This window comes from Anser brachyrhynchus (genome assembly GCF_964034855.1).
Source record: "Anser brachyrhynchus genome assembly, chromosome: 2".
NCBI lineage: Eukaryota > Metazoa > Chordata > Aves > Anseriformes > Anatidae > Anser > Anser brachyrhynchus.
Genome location: NC_137695.1, coordinates 65,419,607 through 65,442,250, shown reverse-complemented (window position 1 = coordinate 65,442,250; position 22,644 = coordinate 65,419,607). Strand labels below are relative to the sequence as shown.

At 42.5% G+C, this 22,644-nt stretch overlaps 1 protein-coding gene across 17 annotated transcripts in view; it reads left to right on the top strand.

Moving 5' to 3' along the window:
- The window catches only part of PHACTR1 (phosphatase and actin regulator 1), a 350,894-nt gene that overhangs the window by 316,109 nt on the left and 12,141 nt on the right, over nucleotides 1–22,644 (top strand). For 14 of the 17 annotated variants that reach the window (XM_080577960.1, XM_080577949.1, XM_080577959.1 and 11 more), the window contains 2 exons: nucleotides 10,990–11,045; nucleotides 15,458–15,519. In XM_080577960.1, the coding sequence (XP_080434086.1) occupies nucleotides 10,990–11,045; nucleotides 15,458–15,519 (118 nt within the window). Of the gene's footprint in view, nucleotides 1–10,989; nucleotides 11,046–15,457; nucleotides 15,520–15,603; nucleotides 17,777–20,601; nucleotides 20,724–22,644 lie in introns of those variants that run through there. The other 3 variants (XR_013945667.1, XM_080577961.1, XM_080577962.1) reach the window with 2 other exon arrangements.

Sequence of the window (22,644 nt, the reverse complement as noted above, 5' to 3'; positions counted from 1 at the left end):
CACTAGTCTTTGGACAAAAGGAATATTGAATTTAAGCAGAAAAAAATAACTTACTATGAGGAGTAAGGCAAATAATATTTCTAAGGTTTAGCCTTCAAATCTTTCCTTCAAAAAATATATCCTTAAAACCTTCTTGTAAGTATGTTTGTTCACAGACACAAAACCACAGAACTATGTAAAGAAAAGATTCTAAAACAAGCACACCACAAATATGCTTGTAGGTGGCAAGCATATGTGTTCAGTTCAGGCTGATTTTCATGGTGCCATTTTATTCCTTATGTCATTAATGGATTGACCTTGAATTGTGAATTATGGTTTGTAAAATCAGCTTTTGGTTGAATAGTATTACTTTTGGAAAAGCAAGTTAAATGGCCTGAATGAAGTGCATCTACACTAATACACGCAGCATGGGTAACAAACAAGAGGAACTGGAAGCCATCGTGCAGCAGGCAGGCTATGACTTGGTTGCCATCACAGAAACGTGGTGGGACCACTCTCATGACTGGAGTGCTGCAATGTCTGGCTATAGGCTCTTCAGAAGGGACAGGCAGCACAGAAGGGGTGGTGGTGTGGCTCTCTATATTAGAGAGTATTTTGATGTTGTTGAACTTGAGGCTGGGACTGATAAGGTTGAGTCTCTGTGGGTTAGGATCAGCGGGAAGGCCAACAAGGCAAGCATCCTGGTGGGGGTCTGTTATAGACCACTGAACCAGGATGAGGAGACGGATGAGGAGTTCTACAGGCAGCTAGCAGAAGTTGCAAAATCGTCAGCACTTGTTCTCGTGGGGGACTTCAACTTCCCAGACATATCCTGGAAGCACAACACAGCCCAGAAAAAGCAGTCTAGGAGGTTTCTGGAGAGCGTGGGAGATAGCTTCCTGACGCAGCTGGTTAGAGAGCCTACCAGGGGAGGTGCCCCGCTAGACCTTCTGTTCACAAACAGTGACGGACTGGTGGGAGATGTGGTGGTCGGGAGCTGTCTTGGGCAGAGTGACCACGAAATGGTAGAATTCTCTATTCTTGGCGAAGCCAGGAAGGGGACCAGTAAAACTGCTGTCTTGGACTTCCGGAGGGCTGACTTTGAGCTGTTCAGGACACTGGTTGGGAGAGTCCCTTGGGAGGCAGTTCTGAAGGGCAGAGGAGTCCAGGAAGGCTGGGCACTCCTCAAGAAGGAAATCTTAAAGGCTCAGGAGTGGTCTGTCCCCATGTGCCCAAAGACGAGCTGGCGCGGAAGAAGACCGGCCTGGCTGAACAGAGAGTTGTGGTTCGAGCTTAGGAGAAAAAAGAGGGCTTATAATCTTTAGAAAAGAGGGCGGGCCACTCATGAGGACTTATAAGGCTGTTGTGAGGCTGTGCAGGGACAAAATTAGAAGAGTCAAAGCTCAATCTGGCTACTGCTGTTAAAGATAACAAAAAATGTTTTTACAAATACATCAACACCAAAAGAAGGACTAAGGAGAATCTCCATCCTTTACTGGATGCGGGGGGAAACTTAGTTACAAGGGAAGAGGAAAAAGCTGAGGTGCTTAATGCCTTCTTTGCCTCAGTCTTTAGCGGCAAGACCAGTTGTTCTCTGGATACCCAGTACCCTGAGCTGGTGGAAGGGGATGGGGAGCAGGATGTGGCCCTCACTGTCCAAGAGGAAATGGTTGGTGATCTGCTACAGCACTTGGATGTACACAAGTCGATGGGGCCGGGTGGGATCCACCCAAGGGTACTGAGAGAACTGGCAGAGGAGCTGGCCAAGCCACTTTCCATCATTTATCAGCAGTCCTGGCTATCAGGGGAGGTCCCAGTCGACTGGTGGCTAGCAAATGTGACACCCATCTACAAGAAGGGTCGGAGGGTAGACCCAGGGAACTATGGGCCTGTTAGTTTGACGTCAGTGCCAGGGAAGCTCATGGAGCAGACTATCTTGAGTGTCATCACGCGGCACGTGCAGGACAACCAGGCGATCAGGCCCAGTCAGCATGGGTTTATGAAGGGCAGGTCCTGCTTGACGAACCTGATCTCCTTCTGTGACAAAGTGACGCGCTTGGTGGATGAGGGGAAGGCTGTGGATGTGGTCTACCTTGATTTCAGTAAGGCTTTTGACACCGTTTCCCACAACATTCTCCTCAAAAAACTGGCTGCTCGTGGCTTGGACTGGCATACATTTCATTGGGTTAAAAACTGGCAGGATAGCCGGGCCCAAAGAATTGTGGTGAATGGAGTCAAATCCAGTTGGAGGCCGGTCACTAGTGGAGTCCCCCAGGACTTAGTACTGGGGCCAGTCCTCTTCAATATCTTTATCGATGATCTGGATGAGGGGATTGAGTGCACCCTCAGTAAGTTTGCAGACAACACCAAGTTAGGTGCGTGTGTCAATCTGCTCAAGGGTAGGAAGGCTCTGCAGGAGGATCTGGATAGGCTGGACCGATGGGCTGAGGCCAACTGTATGAAGTTCAACAAGGCCAAGTGCCGGGTCCTGCACCTGGGGCGTAACAACCCCAAGCAGTGCTACAGGCTGGGAGATGAGTGGTTGGAAAGCTGCCTGGCAGAGAAGGACCTGGAAGTACTGGTTGATAGTCAGCTGAATATGAGCCAGCAGTGTGCTCAGGTGGCCAACAGCATCCTGGCTTGTATAAGAAGCAGTGTGGCCAGCAGGACTAGGGAAGTGATTGTCCCCCTGTACTCGGCTCTGGTGAGGCCGCACCTCGAGTACTGTGTTCAGTTTTGGGCTCCTTGCTACAAGAAGGACGTCGAGGTGTTCGAGCGTGTCCAGAGAAGGGTGACGAAGCTGGTGAGGGGTCTGGAGAACAAGTCTTACGAGGAGCAGCTGAGGGAGCTGGGGTTGTTCAGCCTAGAGAAGAGGAGGCTCAGGGGCGACCTTATTGCTCTCTATAGGTACCTTAAAGGAGGCTGTAGCAAGGTAGGGGTTGTCTATTCTCCCACGTGCCTGGTGACAGGACGAGGGGGAATGGGCTAAAGTTGTGCCGGGGGAGGTTTAGGTTGGATGTTAGGAAGAACTTCTTTACTGAAAGGGTTGTTAGGCATTGGAATAGGCTGCCCAGGGAAGTGGCTGAGTCACCATCCCTGGAGGTCTTTAAGAGACGTTTAGATGTTGAGCTTAGTGATATGGTTTAGTGGAGGACTTGTTAGTATTAGGTAAGAGGTTGGACTGGGTGATCTTGGAGGTCTCTTCCAACCTAGACGATTCTGTGATTCTGTGATTCTGTCTTTTCACAATGCTGTACTGAAGGACAATCACTAACATTTTAGAGCATTTTTTCTTTATTATGATGAGTCCTAAAATCCATCCATTTTTTCTGGCACACTTTAGATTTTCAGCCAGCATTTAGTATGTTTATCCCTCTGGATTTCTAGTATTCAAAAATATCCCATTTTTATTGTTCCAAAATACATTCTTGAATTAGATACATAATAAGCTCCCTCCTTTAAAAAAGATTGTTCTTTATTTCCTATCACAGTTGTTGGATGTTTTGCTTTTGAGATTAGGGATAAGAGATTTGAGAATTAATGCTACAGAGTTCATATGGTGCAACTATTTTAATTCTGCCATGCTCGTTTTTTTTTAAATTAAACTTTTATGATAGTATTTTATGTGAACAGCTAGTATTTGCCTAAAAGGTTTGATGGTAATGAAACAATGGTAATGAAACAGGAGAAGCTCCATTTTAGAGTTTGAGGTGTGAGATGAGCTTGTGTGATCTTGCATTGTTCAATGTATCAATTAGCATTTTGCAGTTAGTGTTACTGAAAGGGGGGCTGAAAGCTGAATTTATGTGGCTGGTACTAAAAATAGGAGGCTTTATCTTTAGGAAAAAGTAAGAAATTAAGCAATTCCCTGGGAAAATGCAGATGTTTGCATTGTGATACTGCTTTCCCATTTGTAAAGGGAGCTTCTCTGGAATCTCCTCCTGTGATCTTATGTCAAATTGGGTGTGTCATTATTCAGACAAGTATAAAAGGGTGTTTCTTCTCAGAGTTGTAGGACTGTATAGTCATTCCTTTATTTTATTTTTTAACAAAATGCAAAGTTCATGGACCATGATGGTTCTGCTTTATCTAAGTATTTTAAGGAAATGTGTTTTGCATATCGTAGGCAAGATTTTAACTTTATGCAGGTGTAATGAATTATCAGAATCTACATTTTGAATATGATTCTCTTTACCCAGGAAATCTAATCTGATCTAATCTGGGCAGCCTGTTCTTTCTTGGGGAGCTTGTAACTTCTCAAGAGTAAATCAAAATCAAAATACATCAACCCTTCGGTCAGCTGAAACAGAAAAGAATGCATTGCTTTTGCTGTGAGTCAAGAATAGATTCACATAGGCTAAAGAATGAAAAAACAAATTGGTCACATTTCAAGTTTTAAGCAAAGGGACACCTTTGCTATTAATATTTGGATATTTTTCACTATCCAGATGCTTGACCAAGCAGAAAATTTGCTGATTATTTTTTCTAAAAATCTTCACAGCAATCTAGACTAGGTAGAGCTTTAAAGTTGTACTGAAGCTGTTTATCAACACAAAATAACATCTGGGATAAGCATAATTTTGGGGAACACTGAGGGACTGCTTAGAGCCTAAATTAAAATACGAACAATTTCAGTGGAAAATCTGATTTTCTTGCAGAGCCCATTTGGATACATGACTGCAGACATGTTATAGGAGCTGCCATTCAGTTGGTTCATGTGCCAGACTGCTTGGTATTTCTTGTGGTGCACTAGAAGAAGTGCTGAGCTGAAGTGCTACTTTTCTCCTTCAGGACACAAGACTGTTGTAGCTATCCTGGACGAGGTGATGCTGCTCAGGGAGCAAACTGGAATGCCAGGGCAGCAAGACCAGTAAGGCACCATCAGGAAGTACTTAGATCTTCAACTGATACATACCAGTTGCTTTTTTTTTTTTTTTTTCCAAACGCAAGCACTTCCTGAGTCTGTATATTGGCTCTGAGTATATTGGCTAAATAGTTCTCATCTAAACTCTCTCTCAGTAGTGCTTCATCCATTTCACCAGGGGTGAGCAGGGGTCTCTGCCCACTGTGGTCTTCTCTATTCATTACCCCAGGCTTCTTTTTAGCTGCACAAGTACCACAATCTCCCAGGGGCTGAATGCTCAAAATCAACAAGGAAGTGGAGAGTAGTCATTACATGGCAACTGAATTGTGTCAAAGACTCCTCATGGTTTTATTGCCTTTATTTCTCAGGAAAAGAAGTTATAAGAAGTATTAGCATGACAGATACCAGGAGACTTGTCACACAGGGAAGAGAGCTTAAAGGAAGAGATAATGTATCCTACAAATTAGCCATCATCTTAATGGACTCTAGTACAGGAATTTTAATGGCGTAAAAGTCTTATATTTTCCTCTTTGGGTAGGGATTTTCTATTTAATATGCTTTCAGTTTATTTACTCATTGATAAAGCTGTATTAATCCCATTTTATAAATCCTGTTAGGAGGAAGATAGTTCTCTGTAGACTCTTAAGTCTGGCCGGCAGTATCTGGGCTGATAATACAGGGAAGGTGAACCACTGAGCTTACAGATATTTTTTGCTCATTGTACAGTGGCATAAGGAAAAGAAGTATTTTTTTCCTGCCCTCTGCTAACAGTTAACAGGCACAAGCAAGTGCAAGCTTTTCTTCTTCATTTTTGTCCTCCATTTTTCTGTACTTGGCATGGGAGTACAAAGAGCCCCTGGTAATCTGTACTTCATCTATATTGCTTTGCTATCAGCATTATTATTAGTAAAGGCAAGCTAAATTAAGCAACAGTAAGACACTTTACTGCCATCAAATTTTCCTCACGTCGAATTATATAACTGATGTAAATCAGTGCATTTCTGCTGGCTTCAGTCGTGCCCATTTATGCCAACTGAAGAGCTGTGTGACAAGTAGTTCTTTGTAGCAGCTGCCTTCTCAAGGGCTCAGCTCTGTTTTGCTCCGCTCTTAGAGCAATTTCTAGGGTGGTATGAACCCAGGTGCACCTGAGTAAAAAGATTTGCATCTAGAGAATTAATTCAAGAGGTGCTCCAGAGGTTATGCCCCACTGTTACTTTGTGTCAGAGTGACTTATGTCATAGAAACAGTCTGTGAGCATGGCTGGGCTCCAAAATATTTTGGTGTTGCCATACTGCTGCATGCCCTGTTGTGACCACCCGTAACCTATTTGCCTATCAGTACTGCTCTTGGGTCACACACGCCAGATGTCACCATTCAAGCGCTGCAGAACTTCTGTGTTCTGCCTCTTGAATCTACAAACTCTCGGAGTTAACAAGCCTGGCAAGTAAACATGGCATCATTTTCCAGCAAGCCCTGTTCTGTTTCCAGTCATTATACCACTATACTTACAGACGACCCCATAATAAGCTCTTAAATGTTCTTGCCCTCTGAGCAGAAGCAAAGAGTAATTCCTGATATCCAGAAACCACCGTCCTGGTGCTGGCTGGCATTAACCATCTCTTTCTCAGAACTCATCCACAACACCACAAGAGACTACAGAGATAAAACCCATGACTCCTAGAAGGGTGACATCCTAGGCAGCCAGGAGCACCTTGCTTCAGATGTGTTACGAGACAAAAGGGCAGGAAGAATCTGACTGTCATCTCCAGGGCTAGTTGGCCAATGTTCTGAGAGCCTTCTGGGTATGACCACACTGCAGAGCAAGCTAAGCATCACTGTGTGGGCTCTTAGTTCAAGTGTTTTCTGTTGCCTGGATAGTTTTACAGCCACTTTTTCCTTTTATTGCACACACTGGATACTGTCACATTGAACAGGAACTTCCCGTTCTGAGTTCTGAGTTTGCTGTGCAGGCTCCAAACAGTAGTATCCATCAGTGAAAATGCTGCTTTTTGTTCCTTTGACTCTCTGAAGTGATTGCATCCCCACCAGCCAATGCTTTAAATCAGTGGCTGTTGACTTTGCATGTGATTGTCCCTCCTGCCCCCAAACTCCTACTCATCCACTATGATGTGCTCAGCCCAGACAAGTTTAAAAAAAAAAAAAAAAGAAGAAAAAAAGAAAAATACCATTCAAAGACCTTAGTAAAAGATGAGTGTTGTATAGTTCTAGCACAAGTAGTGTGGTATGTTTTGATCCTGCAGGGAATTAATTCAGAAAATCAAATTTCTGTCAAGTTTATTTTTATAAATCTGAGCAATCTGTTTTATTTTTCAATGACAATCTCACTCGGATATTATTTTTTCAGTGAAGTCCTAGAAAGGACTTTATATCAGCATAAATCTTAGGAAGGCTTGGGTTTTTTTTGTAGGAAAACCTTTGTCAGTGTATTTACAAAATCACTATTGACAATATTGCAAAAACATGTGAAGTATAAAACAGACAACATTTTGCAAAGCACAAATTACGTGAAGCAGACTTCTCTATTCTCTTGAATACCCGATGCTTATTGCAAAACTACATGCATGGCACAGTTAAGCATGTTCGCATATACTAAAGTGTGTTTACATAGGGTCTTTAAATACAGAAAGAGCTGTTGAAAGGCTGTAGCTCCTAAGATCTGCCTTTTCCTTGGTTATATTCCTAGACTCCTACAGCTCCACGAAACAACCAGAGTTGCTGTTCTGATCAGTAGCAGCACCATGCATCCCACTTGATTCTTACAGTTTTCATAAACACATCTTTTCTTTGCTGTTGCATCAGGCTCTGCCAACGCATTTTTCCTCACCTCCTTTTTCTCCTGTTTATTCTGATTGTGTTGCTAATTGGACACTTGTTACCTGACCTTTCCCCTCTTGACAGCCTCATGCAACCTTGTGATGTTAAATGAAAGAAGGCACAACAGCAATCCAGCAATCAAACCACTGAAATCAACCTCTGCAAGCTAGGTGGGCTTCATTAATATTTTTATTATAGGCAGCCTAGGAGGGAAGGACAGAGAGTGGAGGTATCACACCTAGTGTTTGCCAAGATCACAACAGTGCACTGGAGATGGTATATTGAAATTTGGTGTGAAAAAAAATGTATCTTTGCAGCCACAGTAACAAAGGAAGAGCTGTTTATATTTCTTGATTTGCAGTTTCAGTACCTAGTTGAAATATTTTCAGAGATGGTAATGTTGACAGCTGCCCAACATCTGGCAAACCCAAAGGTTAAGAGGCAAAAAATAAGAACTAAAAGGAAGCAGTTCTGAGGAGTTAGTGGAGTAGATTGTAAAGCCCAAAGATTTGGGGGTGGAAGTCACTGTGAAAGCAGGAGAAGAAATGAAATGAAAAGAGCAGGAGATGAAGAAAAGAAATAATTGTGAGAGGTTATAAAGGAAGGGCTGGGGAAGGGGTTGGGTTTGCCTGATTTGCTTATCAGGGAGGGACTAAATAAAGGAGCGAGATCAAGCCTAATCAATCCAATAGGAGATGGAAATGGGAATGGAGCACCAATTCATGGAAATGAAAAGCAGACACTGGTACTGGAGTCCAGGCACCTCCGGAGCTTCTGTTCATTACCTTCTTCACCCTTCAGCTGTGCTTGGTCTGTAAAGACTGGTCATGATTTTGTTAAACTACAGAGTTACCTTATCTCTTCCTACTGCTTAAGTCTTGCTATTAAAAATTCTTGCATATCTAAGAGTCCAGAAATGATCTACAACCCATGAATGTGGATAATTTCAGATATCCAGACTGTATCTACCAAAAATATCATGGCTTTTTCTGCCATGTCATTATATCCCTTGAAGATGATGGTTATCATTTAGGCAGGAGCACACTGCAGCCTGAAAAAAGTGGATCATAAAATAAATCATAAAATAAACTGATTCTCAATGGGAAATACAGGTATTTCTGGTGAGCTTTCATTAGAGGCCCTACTGAGTGTCTTGGGGAAGAACCCCACAGTCCATAGGTCTCTGAGCAGAACAGGAATGGGGAATACATATAATACGGAGAGCATACTTGGAGGAAACCCCTATCCTCATGTGTGGAAGCAATGACACAGTGAAGTAAAAGCTTTGTTTAAATGCTTCTACTTCATAGCAGGTACTGGGAAGTAAATACGTGGAGGACTTACTCTTTTATGTAAATCATTCATGTGGATAGATAAAATCTCTGCCTTTTGTCTGAAATGCTCCAGTGTGAACTATTCTCATCAGAACTGTAAGCTGAGTCTTTTAATCATCGTTTTCTTGGGAAAGGGGAGGACTTTTTTGGAGGCCTTCTTTTCAGGCTGATGTCTCCTTTTGCGTGTTGCATTTTATTTGTTTCTGTAGAAGCACAGCTGCATGCTGGATGTCTGGAGTCTGTCCTTAACATTCCTCTGACACATCCTCTTGAGAAGCGTCACAGTGTGGTAGATTAAAAACTTTACATAATTCAGTTCCTGCAGACATACATAGTAGGGCTAAACTTGGCAACCTACTCACCTTGATTCTCATGTGCTGATAGAAATAAGGTAGCTTTAATTTCTTCTTAGAACTGAGGTGAAGCATCCCATTAGCAACAGCTACTGTATCTTAAGGACAGTAATCGCAAGCACTGAAATAGCCCTTCTGTCTTCAATGTACTTCGCAGGAATTCTTTACTTCTGAATTAAGGCTGAGTTTCTGTCACTATCAGCACTTTTCCAATGAGGTAAATGTTCGATCTGCCATGGCAAAGAAACAGAGCCAGTCACTCCAAATTCTCTGCTGGAATAGAACCATATTCTGCTGTTTTGTCTCAGTGGTGCAAAGTGGCGGCAAAGGCAGTATGGTTAGTATCACCTCTGCTGGTGGAAATCTTCAGGATGTGTAAAATTAGGTGCCCAAACTTCTGCCTTCATGCAGGAGGTAAGGCTACTACACATCTCATGTGCTTCGGCCTTGTGCACCATGCATGGCGTGAGGGTAGTCAGAAGGTTGCTCTGAGCAAAGCAGGGGTACTGAACTGGTGCACACATGAGCTACTGGCTCTGGAGAGGGCTGGGGATGTGCGCACAGCTCTGAGCAGTGACTGAGCTTCTGAGGAGCCTTTGTCAGACACCCCTTGTCCAGCCCAGTGTCAGCGGGCTTCTGGGCCTTGATGGTAGGAAGCACTGGTCAGAGAAGAGGAAGCCATGCAGCCAGTGCTCATATCACAGTTCCTATCAGTACCTGGTACCTCACAGGGCACCTGATGAGCCAACTGGCCGAGCAGTTGGTAAATAGAGAGCAAGACCCCAGACTGGGAACTTCTCTGAACAGCCGTGTCTGAATGAAGAGAAGGCTCTGTCCCATCACTGGCACCATTGACAAAACTCCTATTGACTCGGAGCAGAGTAGGAGCGGACCCAACAGTGTTGACTTCTGATGTCATCACAGTGGTTTTCTTTGTTTTCCTAATGCCCCTTTGTGCTTCTCTCCCTTGTTTTGTATTCTGAATATTCATTGTTTCTGCGCTCAGGTCCTCCATCTGTAATTAGACTGTGTTTGTGGTGACTCTGTTGTACAGGTTGACTCGCAAGTCACACTGATCCTTCATTTTAAACTTTAATACAAGTCATGAAAGGAGGAGGGAAGTGAGGGTGTGGAGGAGGAGGGCTGCTATTGTTCGGCCCTCAGTGCTGCCAAACTGTCCCTTGTTTTTTCTGTGGACTGCCTGCATATTCAAACGCTGTTTGAACAAGCTGGGCACATTCAGGAGGCTTGTGAGAGGGCAGACAGAGGGTTAGCTGGGTCTTAGCTGTAAATACTCATGCGAGTCAGGAAGCAGGCATGGGAGGAAGGAAATTAATTGAAGACATCTGTGTAGCTTAGCTCCCAGCAGCTCTGCCTGGGATAGGGGTGGGAGTGCCGTGCCTAAGATGACATAATGTAGCTTGTCTTTCATGGGTTGAAAACAGAGTAAACTGTAAGAGCGAAACATGGTCTGTGTCACACATGGTCCAAACCTATTGAGTACATAATGGAGCAGTGTCAGTGCTTTCTGCTCTGCCTTTCACACCCCAAAATAACTCTTAAAGACAGTGAGCTGAGGAGGATGTGATATGGTCCAAAAACTGATCTTGGGCTTTTTTCGCAGACGACTGAGCCAAAGGCCGACTGCTGAAGAATTGGAGCAGAGGAACATTCTGAAACGTAAGTCCTGATACTACTGACATTTAATCTGAATACAGCTAGATTGTATTAGTTTAGATATATATTGTGTGTGCGTTTTATAAAACATCAGCTATTCTGTATGTGCATCATGAATAACAATAAAGTGCATCATAAATGCAAGAAGTGTGCAAGTCTATAGCAACATTTATACCTGTAGAAACAATTCATTAAAATCATAGTCAGTAAATTCATATGAACGAACAGCCCATGGGAATGAAAACAAACACTGGATCTTTTTTGCAAGTCCTGTTCCAAGCAGAGGGTCATTCTGAAAAAACTTTTTATGCTGCTGTCACACAAATATGAACATCGTGTTATAAGTTAGTAAAGCCATTAGAGCATGGCTTGATTAATTTTCCTAAAAACATTCACAGCTATCTAGACTTAGGCAGAATTTTTACTGAATTCAAAAAAGAAACTGATGTTACTTGGAATAATGCCCCTGAAATGTTCCCCTGAAACTCTTCCTTTAAATCAGCCAAAAACTTACTGGTAGACCTTCAAAATATTAAATGATGTTTTAAAGAGATAGACTAACATTCAGAGAGCTTGAGCTGAGTTAAGTTACTAGATACATTGCCACCAGGTTCAAGAGAAGCAGGACTGACTCTTGCACAGATCTTGTAATCTCATGAAAGAATAGGAAAAAAATGGCAATTTCTTATTCTCATTGAAGTGTTTGAATGTAAAAAAAAAAAAAAAAGCTACAAACTGTCTATCAAGGTGTTGTTTCTTTGGAAATAGAGAACAGAAGAAACAAGTTCTTTTAAAGTTAGTATATCCATCATTCCAGGGAAATTTAAAAAAAAAAAATGAATACAGAAAAAAGTATTCCTAACTGGTACCTTAAAATACCATAGTGTCTCCTTAAGTAGGTCCATAATGTGCCTTCTGTTGTTGCTCAAACAACTGCTACCTGGAGAAATCGGTCTTCAAGAGGGCAGAAAAGGGGGAGTTGGTAGCATATCCAGTTGTGATTGCTTTAAGGTGGGTTGCAGAACAGCTGGAAGAGGGGGGAACGTGCAACGTGACTCGACACCAAGTTCAGGCAAGGGGGGACAGAGGTCAGTTCTCTGGGCAGCTCGTGTTGTCATCCTGGCTCTGGCCACCAGCATGAACCAACATATGTCATGCAGCACCTGGCACTGGTACGTGACCAGTAATCACCGCCCTGGCGCTGGTGAGAGTGGCTGCCAGGAGCCTGGGGGAAGTGTGGAGTGGGTCTCAGGCAGCTGCTCTGTCTGCAGTGTTTGAACCAGCATCAGCAGAGAAGTAGCATCACCAAAGCTGGGTGCATTACAGAGATTCACAAAGGTCACACTGCAAAGTGTTGCAGTCACATAGGTGATCCAAGTTGTCTTGTAGTTCAGGGGAATTATCCTCTGAGTCACATCGGTTTCCTTCTGAATTGAATAAGGGCTCCTAAATGACATGGATGTGTTTGAAAACATTACCCTGAATCCAGAACTATATTTTATTTCCTAAATGGAATTTTTGTAACATGGTTCCTACCTAAGCACGGATTTGCCCCAAAACTTCTGTCTTGGTAGACAAACAACTTCATAATTACAGCAAAAAGTAATGTGGTATTTCCAAGACATCCCAACTTTTGGTGAAGCACAGCAGGACAAGGAACAAACAATTAAAATAGTTACATGATCTTAAAAATACACAAAAATGCTCCACTTCTAAACAAGCAAATATAAATAGTGTCTGTTCTATACAGAATTGTTTCATGTCTTTCACGTAGATTTCTAAGAAAGAAAATTAGGATAAATATCAAGGAGCTTAGGGAAAAAGAGACATGGAATGCAATAATGAAGAGTATAAATTATCTGCATAATCAGGTCAAGCTGTTTGCAAAAGCCCAGTTCACAACACACACCAAAAAAAAAAAAAAACGGCATGCTTCCAAGTAGGATTTCCTCTGCAGTTAAAGCTGAAATTTCCTTGATGTAGTTGTCTTGTTTAGTACCATGATGTTCCTGTGGCATGTGTACCCACATTATTGCCAGTTCTGATGGGAAGAAACAAGGCAAAATGCAGTTATGCATCGAGTCTTTATATGTGAAGTGATCACTTCCTAGCTCCATGCTGCTGCAATACTCATGAGATGGTTGTCTTTATTGCATTACAAGGGCAAAGAGTCCACTGTACAAGTACCACTACTCACTGGTAGAAGCAATGAGATTGCAGCAGCCACAGCAAAGAAACCAAAAGCAGGGGAAATGGTACCTGAAGGGTCCTTCACTGAAATGTACCCAGTGCACTGTCTCTTATTTACATCAAAAGCACACAGTGCAGAGAGGTCTAGACCTGCAGGGTTAGCATGAAGACTGAACAACTCTTTTTGCAGTTAACACCTACAGGCCATATTACTGTACGAAGGAGAATATCTGGATTCTCCAGTACCACTTCTGTGATGGATACAAGTACTTCACTTGTCAACGTGGTACATTCAGGCTTGCATAAATTCCTTACAAAAATGATGGTTAGATGGTCTCTGATGGTCTCGGGCTGTACTGGGGAACATTTCACACTGGCACAGAAATTAGGCCTGAAAATTCTGCCCCCACACACCCCTAGAGGAACAAAGCATCTCCTGAACACAAAATAAAGCAACGGTTTTGTAGTTTCACAAGATCAGCACAACTTAATTAATATTAAACAAATAGGACTTTCTGTTTACAGAGAATGTATTTCTAATTCCCAGCTTTTACCTGACTGAGATATTCAGCCTGCCTAGCTGTCTCTGAAGGTGGGTGGCTGGGCTGAGAAGTGAGGAGAAAAGAAAGGCATTGTATGCCGAGTACAAAAATGAACTGCCTTGACTAAATTTTATACATAACTCCTCAGATGCTTTCAGTTCTGCCCAGATGCCATGTGGACTCCATTTAGCATGCTCTCTGCCTAATCTTACAAGGATTTATTAATGGCCCTGTTCCTGCACGTGGGTATTTGTAATATGAGCTCCTCCAATTTTGAAACACGAATGGAAGAACAAAATTGCTGGAAGAGAAATTGCTAGAAGATAGTCCAGCCCACTAGGGACAGGAACCATTGAAAGAGCAAACATATTTAACAGTGTAGGTATTCTAGTTAAAATTTAAAAACCCATTTGTAAGTCCCTGCTGTCTTTGATCTTTTTACTCCAGTATCAGTTTCCTTCCTTCAGAAAATGCTAGCAGTATGTTTGAAAAAATGACATTTAAAGATAACAGCCATATTGTAAGCCATCATACCATTGACAAGCTCTTTGTCCACTTCAGAGAAGAATTCCCAGTCCTGCTGAAGTCAGTGGGCAGTCATGATGGACCTTGTAAGGAATGTCAACTCTCTTGTCCTGAGCAGCAAGAAACCTGGCTGCTAGCTCTCCTTCTCGCCTGCTCTGTGACTTTGCCTACATAGTCTCTGAACCTGGATTTAATTTAGTCCAAAGTTGAGCTGTTTAGCTCAAGCCCTGTACCCCAAAGTGGCCTTGGTGGTCTGTATCTTCCCTGCAGAGAATTAGTCCTGCCTGAGTGAAAACCAAATCACATGGGGCACAGGCTACCTGTAGATGAGTTGTCTTTTTTCTTCTCTGCTATGCATGGGTTTGATTTGAGTAACGAGCGATTCTGACATCAATGAAACACTGAAAAAAGAAACCTATCTGACTGAGGACCTGAGTACCTAGAAACCTGTGATTTTATTGACTTTCAGTAAAGTTCAGCACAAAGACGTGTATGACAGCCTGTCCCTAAATTGAAGAAGAGGTAGTGTTGTCAGATGTTATGGCCCTCTTCATTGGTAATGGTTGAGGCTTGCCCTGGTAAAAATTTGTAGCACATGATCTTTTGGCCTAATGTTGAAAGTAGATTCCCCTAGGATGTGTTTTTACACTCCTATAGAGTGCTGTGAAGGCTCACAAAGGAAGGTAGGACACTCTCTCCTCATTCTGCTCAGGACATGGGAAGTTGCAGATTTTGTCTGGCATCCCTACTCTGAGCTTTCTTTCTATTCTCATTATGTAGAGGAAAAAAAAAATGCATGTGTTCCTTTTCCAGCTGTTGACCTCTCTGAGTCCAGCCATATCATAGCTAAGCCCCATGAGGCCACCAGACCTGTAGGCTAGATAATGGTTTCTGAAGGGCTGACTCATTGCCTGGCCCTTTGACAAAGTGACACATGAAGAGGTGCCAGCATAGGGAAAGGAAGCTTGTGTAGATCTTTTATGATGTGTGTGAAGAAGCATGGTAGCTAAGGGTCAAGGAGGTTCACTGGTCCCTGAGGGGCATGCTTTGTATCAGAGAAGTCCTGAAACATTAATATGCAGATAGAGAGGCTTATTTGTTGCATACTGTGGATGTCTGATAAGTCTGCAGCCTGAGATTCTTGTAAATTTTTTACAGCCCGGAATGAGCAAGAGGAGCAGGAGGAAAAACGAGAGATAAAGAGAAGATTAACACGTAAGGTGAGGAGCAGCTTTGATCCTGTTAAGTCATTACCATAACTTTCTCCTTACTGCACAATTATTTGCCTTTTTTCTTTTCCACAGCACCATTTTCAAAAGTGGAGTGTGAAACCAGTCTTAAAAGTAATCTTCAAAAGAAATCACCTCTGTTACAGGGTCTAAGTCCACAGACAGCGAAGGGAAATGTTTTACAGTCTGTTAACAGTAACATTTTGAAACCTGTGAAAAGAAGATCTAGTATTTAAAACAGAAGGGTGCATGGTGAAGGGTGCACAACCTAGCATTGGCTTAACCTTGCTCTCTGTAAATGTAATGGCTTTGGAAGCCATTACGAGGAGAGAGCAAAGTTAAAACAATGTAGATTGCATTTGAGAATTCCACTTTAAAAAGCATTTAACTGGGAAATAGACTTTTTCTAGAAGGGGAGATTGACACTTTCGGCATTTCAACTAAATAGAGACAAACACTTGGAAAATGGTGTATAGTGCAGAAAACAATCTTGTATCGGCAGGGAAGGATGAAGTAAACAACATTGTTTGGTTTTGGTTTTCCTCCCATTTGAAAGTCATTTGCTCTTAAAACTGAAGAACAGTAATTTCAGATATACATGTTCAGTTTCTCAGCTGGTACAAATGTCTACAGATGCCCCAATATACATAGCCAACAATCTATCCTATTACTGCAGATAAACTTTCTGTCACTACTCACATTTTCCACCCACAGAGCTGGAGAAAGTCCCATAAAAACTCACAAGCTTGCAGAGCCGCACCAATCCCTTCCTGTATGCTCTTAGGTGGCTTAGTCTTTTTGGCCTACATGATTGCAAGCTTTTACACTGTGAAGAATGACAAGGGACAGGACTGTGAATATATATGCAGAGGTTACATTCAGAGAGCTGGACTGTTTTCTTTCGTGATTAAAAATCTCAGACTTTATTCTCAGCTCATGTAAATCAGCAGAGTTCTGTGTCACCAACTGAGTGATACTGCTTTTGTCTGCAGGAACCAAGAATGTGGCCCAGAGAGCTACAATAATATTTTTATAACACTTACTTAAACTCCTGACAACAATTTTTAAAACACTTAAACTCTTGACAACAATGGCAAGGATGCACTGTCTGAAATAAAAGAACCTAACTGCATTGCAGAGGTTTCGTGGGACTTAAGTTCTGTGCAAAGGCTAGAAATGCTGTTTTACCAGTTTCTCAATTTCCCTGTACATTGAAGGGTAAACATGTACAGGAATCCAGTTCAAAGCTTTGTGCCATGAAATGAACAGCTGTAATAGATGAAAAGCAAAGCTACTCATACCTAATCTGCTCACTTAGAAGTGGAAGCTTGCCAAGGCGTCCTGCGTTATCACCATATAGTTCCCATCCTCTGCTCTTTTGTAGGAAAGGTACAAAGCAAATGAATTGTCTGTTGCAGGTGGAGGCCACACCTACATGCTAAATAAAAATGCCCAGGCAGCTATAGCATTGCAGCAGTGTATGCTCCCTGATACCTCACCAGACTTCTGAGTTTTCTTTCCTCTGTCTTGTTTGTGCTTTTAAGTAGGAACAAGTCAGTCCAAGTCCCTGGCAGTCTGCTCTTCAGTGATCATAGTGACATTCCAGCTCACACTCCTTTTAGCCTTTTTTTGGCTTTGTACCAGAAAAAGATATTTTCTGTACCCTCCAGCATGTTTGTGAACGTGCAACATGACTTAGCATTGTTCGATTTTGCTTACTTGTTAAACTGTTGTAAATTGTTCTAGTGACACATTGTAGTTTTAATGGAAGAAACACAGGCCTGATCTAAAACCAAATTTTGTTCTCACCTGCCAAATGTAATGTCATAGAAGATCAGCAATCTCTTGAGGAAAGAAGCGAATAAAGTGTGTAAGTGGATAGATAACAACTAGAAATGCCAAGTACCTAGCGAATCCTGCAAAATTGTTGTTATTCCCCCAGTTCTGTCTTTCATGAATATGTCCCAAATGTGTTGTTGTGTCTACAACAGAGTGGCAGGCTCCTTCTGTTGATTTGTACTGAAGTCATATTACCAAAGGATTTTAAACCTCAGATCAGGCAGAAATTTAATTGAGCACTTCAGTTGTTTTGCCCAGCAGACCTCTCTGCTTGCGCTGAGTTTTTATGCACACACACGCCCACAGGGTGAATTCAACATAAGGAAAGTATGCCACATTGCCTTCTTGTAACCATTTATGGTTGGTAACAAGAAGGGGAAGGGGTTCTGCAGAAGCCACCGAAAAGACTTTTGACCTTGCACTATAGATATTGCCACTGTCCCCAGTTTTCAATAGCATCATTCCAAGGGTACAGCCCACTTCCTCATCCATTAAAAAGCCATTCTTAAAATTCCTTCAGCAATCACATTTTGTTACAGTATGATGATGATAAGTTGTAACTCGACATACTGTAATAACTAAGATTACCTTGCTAGATCTAGATGTCATATTAAAGTCAGCAATAAATACCAAGTTTAATTCATCATCTGGACAGGAAAATTCTAAAAAAAAACTTAAAGAAGTCAGGTGACCTTTAGCAAGCTGTCCCTTACGCACTGTTCATCCTCGTAGACTCATCTTACTCTGAATATACTGGGGAAAGAGAATAGCTGCCATTCAAACAGCAAAAACGAGGCAAATGTTTCTTGGTACAGTTTCTCAGTAACTTGTTGCCCTCCTACCAGAGGAGGGAGAGATGAAACGAATATGCCTGCCATCTGAGTGCCTATGGATGGTTTCTGCACATCCTCGCACCCCGTGCTCCCTCCCTTGGAGCCCCACTGGCAGCTTTGGGCACATGGTCTTGTATCATTTGAAGGGACGTATGAGAATAGGAGATTTCTCTAAGCACTGGTCTCGGCCACCCCACAAGCCCATTACAGAAGCGTGAATGTTCAGAGGTCCTCTGGGAGCAGTGTTGTATCCAATTCCCTTTCAAAAGGATAGCTGGGTCCCCAGAAAATACAACTAAGAATTTATCCTCTCTTAAGTACGGTGATTTTGGCCCAGCACCATGGCATGATCAAGCATGAGCTTCAACTCCCCCTGAGGACTTCCATTACATACACAGAGTAGTCACCTGGGTTAAGAGAACATGTTACAAACCACATGCAAACAGGAGTAAAACTCATTCTACTTTCTCTTCTCTCAAACAGTATCATGTTCCCTGTTCCCCAGAGCTGTTTACTGCTTCCTATTACCCACTGTCAATAGCTGAGCTTTCACTGAGGTCTAGCTCCAAAACTAAAAATCTCATAGCAGTAGTAACAAGGAAAGTGATGAGGTGTGGCTGTTTCTTAAAACCCATGAAATAGCCCAAAATCTTTGCTCCCGTTAAATTCCTGTGCCAGTACAACTTAAACTCTCTCTATTCACTGGAGAGCAAGCTGGAGCCTCCCTGGGAAATGTCTTGCTGTTCAGTCTTTTCTTTAATTGACCTCCACTAGCTTGCATCAGCACAGAGTGTTTGAATTAATGAACTCTTGAGAGATTTGTGACTAGTCAGAGGGAGGTGAGAGAAAGGGGCCAGAAAACAGTAAAGGTTAGCTGTTAATTTGGATAAACAACATTTAGTCAAAGAGGGAAAAGAGCTTCAGGGCATTTTCATATATCCTGCTCTTATGTCTCATCACAAAAGGTGGGGAGCAAAGTGGAGAGAGGGTTGTGTGCACTGATAGTTAGGTTCTGTAATTTTTCACTTTGATTTCTTCCATAAAGAATAACCATAATATTTCAGTGAGGTAACAAAGCAGGCAACAATGAAGTGATAAGGCAACAAGCTTTATTGTGGCTGAAGTAGAGCAAACTTACCGTTTCACATTCAAGTACATCTCAAGACCAGAATGGCAAAACATCTCCCTCCACTTTACCTGGTGACAGTGCTTTAGTTTGCTTTGTTTCCCATGCTGAGAACAAAGGGTTTTGTGTTAAAATTTCCCTTGCAAATTAGCTTACTATCAAAGACTGTAATGTGCCCATTTTTATCTCCAGTGATCCAAAATATAGAGGAAAGCTTCACCTCCCATGAAAGCAATTTACATCAATTCACACTAAAATAATGCACTGACTCACAATAGCATTGTCTTTCTCCTTCGACTCACAAATCTTCACAAATAGATAAACAGAAATCTCCTTCGACTAACAAATCTTCACAAATAGATAAACAGAAATGTATATGCGCAGGTGGCACACCCAGAAAAAGCGAATCACCCCTCCAGCATTAACAGAAGTGGGAAAAAACTCTTTGTCATACTTAAAAAAACTTACCAGTCCTTCTGCCATATTTTTATAGTGAAACCCTTATCATGGCTACCAGTGCTTTAAGAAAACTTCTGCCTTAAAATACCTCCCAAGTTACCCTTGAAAATTTTCCAAATTCCACAGTGTCTCTAACACCTGGGAGAATTTATAGGGAGCCAAGGGGTCAACTCAGTGAGAAAATCCCTTTCTGCCTGCTTGGAGCACCACCTCCTTGTGTAGGCAGTTGCATCATGTCCTTGGGTATGTCCTTTTCCTGTAACTTACCTTATTCTCTCTGTCAGAAGAGCTCATTTTCAGGTGTAGTCCATGAAGGATTGTGCGGCATTAAGTAATTTTGACCCAAGAGACCATAACTCACGGGTCATAAAAATAAGCTTCAAGGTGAGATCTCAGGTGAGCTGTACCCTTATTATGAACTGACATTGAATGGATGCTTGCACTTAAGAGGGTCTGTTCTGCAAAGCTGTCTGCTCAGCTATTACTGCTGTTAAGATTTAAGGGTGTTCCATGTAGTCCAGACATACTGACAGACCACAGTGCTTAGCAGCTCAGGAGAAGTCGGTGCAATGGCATGAAAAGGAGGCAGGGCAGTTTCTAGAAGTACAAATAATGTAGCTTTTATTATTAGCTTAAAAAAAAAAAAACTCAGTGTCTGTCCTTTTCTTTCCATTTATTATGCTCATATCTGCACTTTGGCATATAGTATTGAGTATTGTGTTTGTGTGTGTTTATGTATGTAAATATATGTAGATTTATGGCTATATATTAGCTATGTGGTGTAAGCTGTGGATTTAAGGACTATTTTTTTTACAGCAAGAGCACTGGCATAGGAGTCAGTGCATCATATTTCTGCTCGTAGCTGTGCCATGGGCCTCCCAGGTCATCTTGAGCTGGTTGCTCTGTCTCTGTGACGTATAGACCACACAAACACCAGGGTAAGTTTAGGGATCAATAACTTCAACAACTTTTTTGAGGACAGGCTCCCTTCTTATACCATTAGCTCTACAAGCGGTACTTTCCCACTATTCACTGGTTAACAACTTTGCCCTGCAACAGCAAACATTTAGCAACTTCCATGTCTTAAGGGTTGGAGAACAAGCAGTTTGAGACACCAAGGCCTCTCCTGAATCACCCTTCTTTGTTCCTTCTAACTTGTTTACAGTACTCATGGTTTCATCGTCAGGAGTCCGATGTTATCACCAACCACCAACCACGGGGCTTGTCGAACCCCATGGCAATACTCCCACATCTCCTCCTTCTTTATTAACAAAGAAAGCATGATTAACACAAATTAAGACACAGAGAAAAACTATCTTTAACAAACTTTGTAACCACATCCCTGGGAGAGGCAGGCACTGAGTGCTGCCCAGCCGAGGGACTCTGGCAGCCCCTCCAGCTCCTGGAGATCCTGTTTGTGGGTCCTGCATGTGCCAGTGGGACCTCCCCATATGTTGTTTTTTTGTTTGAGCTGGAATCCAAACCATGGAGGAGAGTGCTGTGATCATGTTAAGGCAGATGATGAGATGGCCAGACGGACCCAAACCTGCTGACACCCATCTAGGACCGGCTCCTGCTGAAACACAAGCATACCCTCAGCCCCAAGTTAGTAGAGAGTAGGGCCCTTCCCATTGATTGGTGCTTTAATTTTTTACCATGACTTGTGCCCTTTCTTTAACTGAGTTTAAGGTATTATGATTAAAATGTTTGTGAATTGGAGGACCTTCCTCTGTCCATCGATTTAAAAAATTAAGAACATAGCATGCTTTAGCTATCCTTTCCTGGGTGGTCATACCCATACTCCCCCTTTTTTGTTTTTGAAGCATAGCTTTTACGGTACCATGGGCCCGTTCAATAATTGCATGACCTGTGGGAGAGTGGGGTATACCCATCAGGTGTTGAATGCCCCACTGTTGAAAAAAAGTGGGTTGCGTGGGCCACATATCCTGGCCCATTATCTGTTTTAATCGTTTTTGGGATTCCTAATGTCACAAAAGCTGACAGAAGATGTTTACACACATCCTTTGCCTTTTCTCCTGCATGGACAGATGCAAAAATACAGGCAGAAAAGGTATCAATTGAAACATAAACATAGCGAAGTTTTCTGAATTCTGGCAAACGTGTAACAGTCCTTTAAATCTATTACTATTAATGTTCATGACTGGGGGAGCATAATTGGAGATGGCAATCCTGGTTGAAGTGCTCCCATATCTCCCATGACTTCATTACTTTTTCTCAGATCATATATCAGTCTCCACTTTCCATTCCTTTTCTTGATTACAAACAACAGCGAGTTCCAGGGGCTAGTCATGGGGACATGTCTCGCTTTAAGTTGTTAAGCAACTCGGCTTTCAGGCTCTATGTATCCTATTCCTCCCGGATCAAAGGAAAACAGATCCAGCTCCTTTTCAGGGCCTATAGGGCCTGGATCAAAAGGAACGTCCAGGTAACCAGGCAGCGTAACAGCAAAGGCCTGCGTTGGCAGTAGGAGCAGGTATGCCAATGGCATAGCAGGCGGATCGGCGGACGAGCCCGCAGCACCCTCACTATCTGGCAAACCACATGTTTCTGATTGTGGTCCCACATGACTTGTTAAAGCCTCAGAGATTGCTTACCAGGTGCCGAGCAATCCCGCCACAACCTTGTCGTTTTTAGTAGCAGAGTCCGAAAGCTTGACCCCAGTTTGGTCCCATGTTTCAGGATCGTAAACTGTCTGATTCGTAATAGAGGGAATAAGCAGGAAGGTTCCCAGGACATTCTTTGTTTCTAAGAACATATGACTCCCCATGACGTGCAGCTGCTTACCTTCAGCCAGTGAGAGGCAGTTGTGTGTGCAGGTCCGCTTCTCTCAGCTTCAGC